Source organism: Triticum aestivum, chromosome 6A, assembly GCF_018294505.1.
Source record: "Triticum aestivum cultivar Chinese Spring chromosome 6A, IWGSC CS RefSeq v2.1, whole genome shotgun sequence".
Lineage (NCBI taxonomy): Eukaryota > Viridiplantae > Streptophyta > Magnoliopsida > Poales > Poaceae > Triticum > Triticum aestivum.
In genome coordinates this window covers 561359460-561372609 of record NC_057809.1, presented here as the reverse complement: position 1 = coordinate 561372609, position 13150 = coordinate 561359460, and the positions used below count along the sequence as shown (strand labels likewise).

The following is a 13150-nucleotide window of genomic DNA, read 5'->3' as shown; positions in this document are numbered from 1 at the left end:
TTGTGCTTGCCAGGTTAGTTTCTGTTGTCAGGAAGATGACCGTAATGCATTGGTAAGATTTGAGGTTGCTCTCGTCTATAGGTACAGAAAAAGGGTACCAATATTTACATATTCTAGGCTTGCTGACGAATGTCGCACTTTCTTAATCTTCCATATCACCAATACTTGAAATGTTTATTTGATGTGGATGCACCATAGAGTAGTGTTCTTCATTTGATGTTGCTTTTAATTTTCAATGTTCAGTGCAATACAACAGTATGGTTCTTGCTGAGAATTTCAATCTGAAGCTAACTGGTATTGATGTTGTGCAACATCGAACGTTCAAATCTTTAGAATCAGTGGACAAAGTAGTTTCTTGTACATACTAGATCGGACAATCCTTTTCTGTTGAAAGTATATTGTTGGATCTTAGATCAAGAGGACGGTATTTTTTTTTGAAAAGGAGGACAGCCCCCGGCCTCTGCATCAAAACGAAGAGGACGGTATTGAACTGGTCTTTCATCTAATTTTCTTTTTAAGGAACCAATTTTTTTAGCAAAGTTAGTACAATGGGCGAGAAATCAGCTAATTCGTTTTCTTGTTGCTGATAAAGAATGTTTTAGGACAATGTTTGTAGCTAGACTTTGTGCATAGAATTGTACTGTGGATGTGTAGAAGGAACCACATTGTTGGTACCTGAAGGCACACTCAATAAGATTATCTACCCTTTTATTATTTGGTTTGCGCCAAACTATCATACATTCCATTGCTTGGTTGGTCATGTAGGTGACAAGTGATGATCTACTTACTATAAGTCTACAAGTGGATACATTTTCTTTTCAACTCTTGTCACCTTGGTATTATTTTTTTGTTCTTCCAGACTTGACATGGATGACATCTAGGGGCAAATGGAAGTTATGTTATCCATATAGACAAAATGAGATCTATCTTGAAATGCAGAAGGTTTGTGCATTATAGTTTTATTGGGTGATCGTGAGAACCAGCGCCGAGGAGATGTTGCGGGCCATCGGGGAGTACATCACGCCATATGTTCATGCTCGCTCGTCATCGTGGCAGTCGCATGCTATCCTCGCTAGCTACCGCTGCTGCTGAGGGGTACCATCGACGCTCATGTGATGGATCGCTTGCATGTCACCGGTGGGGAAAATTAGGGAAACTTAATAAAGTATAGTTTGATTATTTTAAATGTTGAGTTTACCTCACATACTCTGTGTATTTATATAGTACGCTTACAATATTTTCATATTATGTACTCCCTCTGTAAGCAAATAATATAAAATGTTTTAGGTCACTACTTGTCCAAAGTGTGAGGTGAATTTTCACTTGAAGATGAGTGCATAGTGTCAAAAAAACGTCTTACATTATAAGATGAAGGAAGTAGAAACGGAGGTAGTAGAAAAGAAGCGAGAGGATGTGACAAGGATAAAATGTGCGATATGTTGTGGAGCAACATGGTGATAGAGGAGAGGACGATGGAAGTAATAATAGTTAAGACGTGATTTGCATATCCAAAAATTAAATTTAACAAGACGTGCATTGCACGTACACGATTACTAGTCCTACAAAAAAGTCACACGCGCGATGATTCAAACCAGCGACCTCCTCTTTCTCACCAAACTACACTATCCACTCGGGACAAATCACGTGTTGTGACTGCTTTTATCGTTTTCACTCTTTTCTTCTGTCTTTCCTTGTATCTTACTATTTTTTCCCTTTCCTTTTACTTCTTTTTATTTTGTCAAAATGCACGGAATTTTTCAAATTCAATGATTTTTCAAAATAAATGAACTTCTCTTTCAAATTGCTAAACAATTTTTAAAATTAATGATTATTTTAAAATTCGTTATTTTGGTTAAAATTTGTGAACGTTTTAAAAATTCGATGAGTTTTTTTCCAAAACCCGTGACCTGTTTTGAATAAAAAAAATGATCTTTCAGCCTTAGAATTGTGGACTTTTAAAAAATCAAAGATTTTTAAATTGATGGCCTTTTTTCCAAATTGTCAACTTTTCTTCAAAATTGATGAACTTTTATTCGACATCGTTGAACTATTTTTAAATTCTTGTATTTTTTCTAATTTTTTCACAAAAATCGCATTTTTTCAAAATTTGATGAATCTTTGTTCAAAACTGCTGAACTTTTTTCGAATTACATGAACTTTTTCCCAGGCTGGCAATTTTTTATTGCAAATATATTATAATTTTTTAATGTTTTTTGTGGGTGCAGAATATATGTTAATGTTTTCTTAAAAGAAGTATGAAATAAGACTGTTTTCGCATTATAGACAATTATATTGTCTTGGTCCAATGGTTATCGTGTTCAGTCTTTGGCTGACGGCATTGGCATGCAGGTTTGAATCCCACGTCTCTCATATGCTGATTTTTTTTTTCTTTGCGTCTGTTTTTCAAAGAGGTTGCTTGGCTGGCACACTAGGCGTAGCACGCGAGCACCATGAGCGCCAAGCGGCGCTGAGAGCGCCAAATAGGAGCTCCCCACATTCCGTCCTGGGCCCATGATTTCCCTCACCTCCTGCGGCATGATCCATAATTTCGGGCTCGACCCCTCCGCCAGCCTGCCCTTTTTGAGCCATGGCCCATAATTTCACGAAATCACAATTAAGGAGTACTCTTTGCAAATGTCATTCCCATCTCTCCAGGATGCAATAGAGGATTTTTTTTTTCTTTTTCCGTAGATCTGTTTATTCAAAATGTTTTATCCCCTAAACTGTGCGTCCAAATTTTGAACCATGTTCACTGTTAGATTTTTTGCATCGAGATCTTCAAAAATAGATACCATATTGATAGGGTTCGATGATTTTTTTCACAAAAAGTATAAAAAACCAAACCGAAGCATGTTTTCTTTCCTAATTTTTCCCTTTTCCCAAAAGGCACAGTTGTGCCTCTCATGGAAGCAACTCTGTTCCTCCACGATAAGCAAACCAGTGTCTCTCATGGAAAAAAAAAATCATTTTTTTCTTTTCCTGCCTATTTGCGGAAACAAATCTGTGCCTTCACGAAAAGTAAATCTATGCCTCTTGCGGAAGAAAAAAAACACATTTATTTTCTTTTGTCGAGAGGCTCACGGAAGGAAATTTGTGCCCTCAGCCCCTCATGTGAAGTAAATCTACTCTCATGAAAGACCGAGAGGCACACCTGTGCTTTTCGCGGAAGAAAAAACAAAATATGTTTTTTGCCCTTTTCCTAGAGGCACAGTTGTGCTTCTCGTGGAAGCAAATTCATGCCTCCACAGAAAGTAAATCTTTGCCCCTCGCGAAAGAAAAATAAAAGAAAACATGTATTTTTTTTCTTTTTCAAGAATCACGGCTATGCCTATTGAGGAAGCAAATCCGTGCCTTCTTAGGAAGTAAATCTGTGCATCTCGCGGAAGAAAAGAAAAAAAGAAAAAGCATTTTTTGGCGCAAGTTTTTTTCCAAAACCTAAGGAAAAGGAAAACTGAGAAAAAAACAAAAAATCTCTAAAAGCCGAAAATACGTGCATAATACTCAGTTTTCGTTTTCCTTAAGATTTGGAAAAAAATTGCGCGAAAAAAGCTTTTTCTTTTTCTTTTCTGATTTACTTCCTAATGAGGCACATATTTACTTCCTCAATAGGCATAGCCGTGACTCTTGAAAAAGAAAAGAAAAAAACATTTTTTCCAAAACCTAAAGAAAACGAAAACTATGAATACTCCTCAATGATCGCCCAACACGCCGAGGCTCCCTAAAGTACTTCTTGACACTTATGGCGACTTGTCAATCTCAAAATCTACTAATTCAGTTTGTTGTTGAAGATACTCATAGGATATGGTGTGCGTGGTAAGTTTATATGTACGAGTGTTTGTGTTGTATTTTCATTTCTTTAAAGGAAGCGACTAACCACCAGTCGACTGGTCGCTAACCATCAGATCCGCACGATACTTTCGATGGCTGAAACAACGCTTCACATCTAGGTGCAATCTCGCATGCAGCATTGCGGTGCAATCTTCCATACACATATTTTGTTTTGCATGGAGTGCACGTCCTATTGAACCCAATTAACAATGCATGCATGTAGATAAGAAAAAAAGATGATGTCAGCAAAGATTCCATTAGAAATTAAACTTCAAGATGTTTTGTAGCTCAAACCGTTGGTCCGATTGAAAAACCTTTTTCACATAAAAGATTCGTCGCGACGAAACCTTCAAAACTAGATCCCATGTTGGTATGTTTCGATGATTTTTTTTCGGGTGAAAAGTTACCAGACCTAGGCTAAGTAAGTTATCACCTATGTGGTACGTCAGTTACCATCATGTTTACATGGAAATTACCGGGGCGTAAAAATTGCTCCTCCAACATTCTCTCCTCATGCAAAAACAGTAGAGCACAGAAAACCTGATGTAATTGTAAATCCTCACTATTTCGAAAATGTTTTATAGCTCAAACCGTCAATTTTGATTGAAAAATCGTTTTCATATAAAAAATCCACCACGATGAGAACTTCAAAACTAGATCTCGTGTTGACATGTTTAGATCACTTTTTTGGGTTAAAAGTTACTGTAAAGTTATCAGTTATGTTATATGTATATTAACATGTTATTTATACAGAAGTGACCGGAGATATGTTTTAAACAACTTCTTCCCCCTGGGTCAAATTTACTGTGGTATTTATATCTAAGTTATCAGCTCCCGGATGCATACATTACCGTTCTATTTGCACATAATGAACCGGGGTATGATTCAATAAATTTTTATTCGGGTATAAAGTTATCGCGTTGTTTATACCTAAGTTATCAGGTCTATGATGTGTGAGTTACCATGATATTGACAAAAGTTAACGAGGTATATTTCATCAACAACCCTCCGGCACTCCTCACCACCGCCGCCAAACTTACCAGGACTGGGGCACATAAATTATCTGATATGCGATGTGTGAGTTATCATGTTATTTACATAAAAAATTACCATATATTTCATCAACCACCCTTCGCCCACCCAGTCACCGAATTTACCAACGAGTGGGGTACATTAATTATTAGGTCTACAAGGTGTGAGTTACCGTGCTATTCACATAAAAGTTATCGGGGATATATCTCATCACCCCTCCCTCGCAAAAAGTACCAGGACCGGGATGCATAAGTTTCGGGTCTCTGATGTGTGAATTACCATGCTATTCACACGAAAGTTACCAGGGGATACTTGATCACCACCCCTCACCCCCCACACACACACCAAAGTTATCAGGTCTATGATGTGTGAGTTATCATGATATTGACAAAAAAGTTACTGGAGGTGTATTTCGTCAACAACCCTCCCCCACCACTCACCACCGTCGCCAAAGTTATTAGGACTGGGGCACATAAGTTATCAGACTGTGATGTGTGAGTTATCATGTTATTCACACGAAAAGTTACCAAGGGTATATTTCATCAACCACCCTCCCCCCACATGGTCACCAAATTTACCAAAAAAACTGGAGCACATAAGTTATCAGGGCTGAGATGTGTGAGTTATCATGTTATTCACACAAAAAGTTATCAAGGATATATTTCATCAACCCCCCCCCCCCCCCCAAACCAAGTTATCAGGTCTATGATGTGTAGGTTACCATGATATTGATAAAAAAGTTACCGGAGGTATATTTCATCAACAACCCTTCCCCACCCCTCACCATCGTCGCCAAAGTTATCAGGACTGGGGCACATAAGTTCTCAGGTCTGCAATGTGTGAATTATCATGTTATTCACACAAAAATTTACCAAAATGTATATTTCATCAACCACCGTCCCCCCACCGAGTCACCAAATTTACCAAAAGACTGGGGTGCATTAGTTACCAGGTCTACGAGGTGTGAGTTACCGAGCAATTCACATAAAAGTTATCGAGGGTATATTTCATCACCCCTCCCCCACGAAAAGTACCAGGACCGGGGGGCATAAGTTATCGGGTCTCCGATGTGTGAGTTACCATGCTATTCACACGAAAGTTGTCGAGGGATACTTGATCACCCCTCCCCCCTCCCCCCGACAAATTTATCAAGACCAGGGTACATAAAATTATCAGGTCTGTGATGTGTGAGTTATCGGGGTGTTTGTATGTAAGTTATCAGGTTCGCGGTGCGTTAGTGACCACGTTATTCACACAACATTATTGCGGGATGTTTCAACAAAAAATTGAGGTCAAAAGAATCACGTTAGTGGGGAAATCATTGACCGGACCACTATTTTTTAATGTTCAAATTCGTATTAACCAAGAACAAATATCATGTAAACTTGTTTCAAAAACAGCAAGTCTGAAGCCGGGCTAGTGGTTTGTGTCGTAGAAATTACTACTTGAGGAACAGGGTTCGATTCTTATCCAACACAGGAAACTATCAATTTTTTTGAAACGTGGGCAAGGATGCGATCGGTAAATGATCCTCTTAATTTAGGAACATGGGCCGATGGGATGTGATGATGCGAGGAAAAAAAGTAGTGGGAACGGGCCTGCGTCGGGGAAAAAAGGAAGAGGGAACGGGCCAGTGTCGGGATATACGTGGGTTGTGCGGGCGATCCGGACGGGCTGCTTGGGGTCGTGCGATCCACAACGAGCAACGATCAGGTCGTACAGATCTATCGCTAACTTCCAGTCGAGGTTTAGGAATTGGCGCAAGTACTACACCACGCAACAATTCTTCAAAAAAAATTCATGTCCCTCGTCATAAATCTTGAGTCTGGAGTTTCACTCTAGCTCCCAGCAAAAAAATTCTGAAATTAGCACGGCTCTTATTTTGATGCTATGAGGTATAAAAGGTTAAGTTCTCATGTTTTCCACTTTCAACAACTAAGAGGCTGTAGCTTGTTGGTCGAAGGGAGCATGTGGAGCCTGTGCGTCCTGGGCCCGATTCCCATCGGGCGCTTTATTTTTCTTCCTCGAAAAAAAAATAGCTAGCGATATATCCAGTGTGGGAGATCGAACGTGGATCGTGCGTCAGGCGAATTGTGCGTGCCTGTCGCTAATGACCAGTCGGCAGGTATTTAGCTTTGTCGTTTTTAAAAAGCTAGTGATTTCGCTAATTTCTGCGCGAGTTGAACGGTGAAGACTTTTTTTAGACAAGACGGTGAAAAGAAGACATAAAAGGCCCGAAGGCCTTGGTTGCGTCGTGCGCGCTACGCGACTCAAATAACTCGCAAAGGCCCATAAAGCCCATGGCTGAAGCAAGCATCCTTTCATTGGCCCGACAGTACAACCACTCCTACTTCGTGAGCCCACCGGCGGCGCCTCTCCTGCAGCCGGCAGCCACGAGACAACGGAAGGGGCCAGCCATGGCGACGGCGGAGAACAAGAGGCCTCGGAGCAGCGGCGGCGTGGAGAGGCCGCCGAGTAGGAAGGAGGTACTCATACATCTCCCCTTCCCCTCCTCCTCTTGCATCCCCGATCCCCTTTCCGCTCCCTGCGGCCAATTTCATTGCAAAAATCTATTGTATGCTGACATTTGTTTAATCCCGGCATTCGAGATTGGCGAGTAGGATGGAGCTGGCTGAGGCCGTAGCGCGAAGTTCAGCACACCCATTATCCATGTGTTGATTCCGCGGAAACATGTTGAAAGTTGCATCACCTACACCTAGATTTTTTTTTTTTACTTTTCAGCAACACAGGGATTCAGTGAACACCTGGTGACTCTGGTCCCTGAATCCAGCTGTTTTTGTGATAAATAGCAACCATGCCATGAATCAGCATTGCTGGAGAACTGATGGAGGTTATATGTATACTGGGAGCTCATGCAGATATCATGCTTTTGGATAGATATTGGGGAGGAAGAAGGCCATCAAAGAACTTATAAGGAGAGCTGTAGCTGTGAAGGACCATCTTGCGCAATTCCCGGATTTTCATAAATACGAGAGAAGTGGTAACCTACATTTGTCTCTCTGGTGAAAATTTTCTGTGCTGTAGGACAAGTAGCTACTAATGTACCATTTGGGTTCAGGACACCTACTGTGTGTTTCCTGGATTCAGCTTTAGAAATTCAACAAAAGAAAATTGAATGCATCATTAGGCCTTAGCAATTGTATTCGAGACAACACTTCTTGCTTTGGGCCAAGCATTGTCTTTTTCTGGAGGAGAACTGCACTATAGCAGGCTGAACTCGTATTTCTTATATTTAGGTTTTTCGATCTACTTGGAGTCTGGGCATGGCAATCAGCTTCCAGTGCCAACGAGGAAGTACATCCAAAATCTTCTCAAGGTTGAATACCTTACCTGCCTACTGCTTTAGGATGTTTGTGTATGTACCTTTTTACAAGTAACCCATGATTATTGAATGTAACACTGGTAAACAATAATTTAGGCTAACATGAAGGGAACTTATGGATCAGAATGGACTTCAGAAGAGAAAATTAAGCGCCGGGAAATGGTTGCTCCAGAAGCACGATATATCCTGATCTGCCAATATGCAGACAGTGATATTGCCAAATGTTTCATGAAGCAAGATTCAGGGGTGGAATGTGCACATGTGACATGCCGTGGAGGCCGCTTGCTTGGTTTTGTACACTACAGATTTGTTGTTGAAGAGGATGTTCCTGTTCTTTATGTGTATGAGCTACAATTGGAGTCTTCTGTCCAAGGGAAGGGGCTGGGGAAGTTCCTAATGCAGTTGATTGAACTTATAGCTTGCAAGGTGATCTGATTTTTTGAAGTTCCTGATAGTTTATTGTTCTGTTCTTCAGAATATTATGTCAAGACATAGAGTGTCATGGTGTGGTCTGTGTCTTCTGGTTAATGCATTTTTTTTTGTTCCTTGCCCAATTACTATTCTGGTGACATCTCAGCTGGAATGATGATAAAAGAATTGACCCAGAACACATGTATGCTTGCAGAGCCAAATGGAGGCCGTGATGCTAACAGTTCAAAAATCTAATACAGATGCTATGGCTTTCTACAACAATTTGGGGTAAAGTCGTAAATTTGCATTTCATGTCAACAACTTATCTGGGGTGCACTGAACGGATGTACCTTCTGGTTGTTGGTTACTTATGGTGTCTCATTCACTTTGATTGCAATATTTTAATTCACTTATTCTGTCTTGCAGATATGTAATATCCAGTACCTCGCCATCACGAGTGGATCCACTGGTATTACTTTACCAAGAAATAGTATCCACAGGAACAAGATATTTGTACGTTGACTCCTTCATTTTCCACAGATTGGAATTCATAGAAGCTATGAGATCTTGTGCAAGGCATTTGAATCTGAAGCCAAGTGCAAATTGGAGGTGTGTAGCATGTTCCATATTGTGTAGATCCACTGTTAACCTAGTAAGGTTACTGATTCCGACCATCTACGTGTCACTGATGTTATGAATTGGTTGTGTGGCTCCTCTTTTGCTTTGCACTAAAGCTTTAATTACTTAGTACTGTCCACATAACCTATGATGTATGAACGTGTAGAGTAGGACTCTGCGTGATCTGCTACTGATTAAATTTGTGCTATATTCAGTAGATGCTCTTCTACTGCATATGTACTTTTTTATCCCAGCTAATGAATGTGCATCACGGTGTAATGTGCAGGAAGGCAAGTAATGCACGGGGGAGCACAACACGACTGTGGTTGCATAACAAGCTCTGGCGGGATGCGACAGCCCATGTTTTTGTGATTTATTTGGAGTAGTACAGGATGTTTGGTTTTATATCTTCAGAGCCAAGGTTTGCCGTACCAAACTTGTGAATATTTGTTCCATTGGCAACTTTGACCATATTTACCTACCATTAATTAGGTTTGATGGCAAAATTTTGGTTTGGTCATGTTTTCTTTGGCTATCTGTTTAATTTCTAGAGCCAAATTTGGTTATGTTATCAATGAGTTTTGTCTGAAACTATTTTGCTGATACACTTTAGGAAACAAGCACGATGGTCCACCACATCTGATGTATATGGGGTAGACTTGGTCGAAGTTAAAGAAGTGAACATCGGACCAGTACACAAGTTGTTTCACGTAGCTAAAGAGATTCACATATAACAAGTTCTCAATTGGTGCATTGCTCAGTTCACGGTGCATCCTAGCGCTTTCTCCTTGGGGCTCTCTTCCCCTTGGCGATCGTCGCGCCGGGGCTCCAGTTGATCTCCCCTTCCTCTAGCTCCCCCTCCTTGTTCTCCTTCTCCCTGGATGTGGCAGAAGCAGCAGCAGCAAGGGCCTGTGACCGTTTGAACCTGAGAATGAGCCTCTTGCGTGGCGGCAGGTCCTCCTCCTTGATATTCTCCGTGTCGTCGTCCACTTTGGCCTTGGCCTTGCTGACGCCATGCTCGCTACGGAGCACCCCGCACCTGGCACACATGTACTTTCTCCACTTGAAGGGGTACTTGGCCTGCTTGAACTCGGTGCAGAAACGCTCGCCCTCCTCTCCTGCAGATATCTTACTCTTGTTGGCGCTGCGCTCACCTTCATCTTCTGCAGAGAGCTTGTACTTGTCAGTGGATTGCTCACCCTTATCTCCTGCAGGGAGCTTGCTCTTGCTGGTGTCGTGCTTGCCCCCATCTCCTGCGGAGAGCTTGCTCTTGCAGGCGTTGTGCTCCTCACGGAGCACCCCACACCTAGCGCACATGTACCTTCTCCACTTGAAGGGGTACTTGGCCTGCTTGAACTCTGTGCAGATGCGGCGGCCCTCATCTCCTACGGAGAGCTTGCTCCGGCGGATCACGACGAGGAGCGGCTTGCCACTGCTTGTCGACATCCTCTCACTCTGTACTCTCTAGATCTAGCCCACACTCTTACTAAATCTCTTTCGAGTCTTACAGATCTGATATTGACGATGACCGTGATCAATCTCCTGACCATTTATAGGGAGCAATTTTTAGGATGCAAATTAATATCGTAGTACAGATTGGCATCGCCAAAGCAAGCAGAAAGTAATTTCAGCATGCATGGGGCAGCACGGTGCCATGAGAACCGTAACGCCTGTGTGTGCACGAGTGTCTTGTGCAAGCGCTTGGCGTCCACTGCTAGTGCCAAAGCAGCACGCCCAGCCCATTGTTTCTTGCGGTGCTGGTGATTGTTTCATATATGCATCCAACAACCAAAGCCACGGCTGATTGCTTTTGCGCTGGCGGTTGTGGTGCATTTCGTCTCTTTAGCTAGAACCCCTCTTGCTGACGCTATGGTGAGTCGAAGAAGTGCCTTTGTTTCTTAAAGCTAGATAGAAAAGGAAATGAGTCTATTTATCTCTGCATCAGGTTTTACAACACAAAGCACACTAGAATTCAGAGGCTGCAAACAAGAGACCTGAACCAGATTCAGAAGGGAGGAGCATAATGTAAATTTGACGGCCAGTGACTAGCATAGTTATATATATATATATATATATATATATTCGTAAAAGGTATAGGAAAAAGAAACAAGCATATGGCCATGCTTATCTAATACTCCACACTATAGTTGGCAAACATTTAGAGTATGCCTAAAAGACCCATACCATGGAAACATGTACCATGTGATAAAAAGTTGTAAGATTAAACTGTTGAGGACCACGGTAGCGATCTTTTTTCTAGTAATAATTAATGGCTGTGGTTTATCTGATATGTTGTAACGCTAGGCTGTAGATAGCAGGCTGGCATGTCTCCCAGTACGAACAATACACTGCTGTGCGTAGTAAATCATTAAGGCCGCACCGAGGGTCAAGATTTGACTCTACTCATAGCAGTTTGGAAACTAATGCATCTGTCTTGTCTGAAGATGGCCGTGATGCATGATTTTGGATTTTGCCGAGCCAATGAATGGATTAAAATGTGGCTTCGAAGTTGCATCATGCATTTGTCAGTTTGCTTCAACCTGTTGTAGGCGCCATCTACTTTCTGAACAGAAGTACTTCAAGTCATTGCTACCAAGTAGGAAAGTAAAAGACAAAAAGGGAAGGTGAAGACATTGAACAAGACAAGAAAAGCACATAAATAAAAGAAGCAATGGCTACTCAGAAATGGGCTATCAAGGACATTTTAGTTGGTTATGTTTTCTTTGCCGCCTGTTCAACTTCTGGAGCCAAATTTCGAGAAAAATCGTAGGAAACAAGTGTGTCATCCGGGGATTGGTGACTTCAATTTTTGGGGTTTCTTTTTGGTGACTTGAAAACTTATGTTCAGTTTCCTGTGCTATTTGGTCTCAAACGAATTTGTCTGAAACTATTATTGCTGATACACTTAAAGGAAACAAACACGATGGTCCACCCCATGGGATAGACTTGGTCAAAGTTAAAAGAAGTGTACCCCATCAGACCAGTACACAAGTTGTTTCACATAGCTAAAAAGATTCACATGTAACAAGTTCTCAATGGTGCATTGCTCAATGCATCCACAAACTTTCTCATTGTTTCACATACCTGAAACACATGTACTTTCTCCAGGATAACTATTGGTTTTACATAACATTTAGTCAAATGATAGTTTCGCAACATAAAACCAACGAGCATGCTGGTGAGTGGTGATAGGCTTGGTTAGTTTCAGACATAGTGGGAAAAGTTATATTATTACTTCCTCTGTAAACTAATATAAGAGCGTTTAGATCACTATTTTAGTATTCTAAACGCTCTTATATTAGTTTACGAGGGAGTACATAGCAACTTGGATGCAACAAAAGAGCCCTTTTCTAGGAGCAAAAGTCTCCTACTAGTAGTTTATATTGATATATTTTTTGTAATATATGACGTGTATTAGGTTGGTCAAATTGACGAACTAGGGGCACGCGCACGTCCTGTAAACTGAGAGAGAGGTAGTAGTTTGATCCAGCATCAATGAGTATAACAGCGAACTGGTAACTGGCTGAACCACAAGAAACATGAAACGAACTATTTATATAAATAACAGTGGATAGTAGCCCATTCATCGGCTGCACGGCGGATAGGGAAGGTTGCCACGTAGCTAAAGTTCTTCTCCTACTCAAGGCGTTCATAGGCACACGTGACACCCAGAGCGCATGACGTTGACTGCTTGCGCACCCGCCGTGCTTACATCATGACATGATCACGAACATGCCGCAAGCGGGTGTAAAGACCGTCAGACGGTTGCACACCCGTCGCGCTGCAATCCGTCATACCGAACATGTGTTCCATAGAACGAGCCTAGGAAAAACATGATTGGGCGTCTAAAGTCTATTCAGAATAGCAGAAATACGGCGCTATGTGTTCTTGTAGTGCTTAATTTGTGTGCCAACTAAG

The 13150-nt window shown here is 41.4% G+C and overlaps 2 protein-coding genes across 4 annotated transcripts; one reads left to right on the top strand and one right to left on the bottom strand.

Moving 5' to 3' along the window:
- The first annotated feature begins 7176 nt into the window (after window positions 1-7176).
- Window positions 7177-9759, top strand: LOC123128521 (N-alpha-acetyltransferase 40). 3 transcript variants are annotated; one of them, XM_044548547.1, is made up of 8 exons: window positions 7177-7346; window positions 7759-7861; window positions 8118-8197; window positions 8300-8629; window positions 8829-8902; window positions 9041-9083; window positions 9155-9223; window positions 9519-9759. In XM_044548547.1, exons 1-8 carry the CDS (start codon window positions 7278-7280, stop codon window positions 9528-9530), a joined length of 780 nt encoding a protein of 259 aa, XP_044404482.1. In that variant the 5' UTR covers window positions 7177-7277; the 3' UTR covers window positions 9531-9759. The 3 variants fall into 3 exon arrangements, with proteins under 3 accessions (XP_044404482.1, XP_044404481.1, XP_044404483.1); XM_044548546.1 differs by having other exon boundaries at window positions 9041-9223; XM_044548548.1 differs by having other exon boundaries at window positions 7199-7346; window positions 7740-7861; window positions 9041-9223.
- A 132-nt stretch (window positions 9760-9891) lies between these two features.
- Window positions 9892-10866, bottom strand: LOC123128523 (uncharacterized). The gene has a single exon (XM_044548551.1). It carries the CDS (start codon window positions 10676-10678, stop codon window positions 10007-10009), a length of 672 nt encoding a protein of 223 aa, XP_044404486.1. The 5' UTR covers window positions 10679-10866; the 3' UTR covers window positions 9892-10006.
- Between the last annotated feature and the right edge of the window lie 2284 nt (window positions 10867-13150).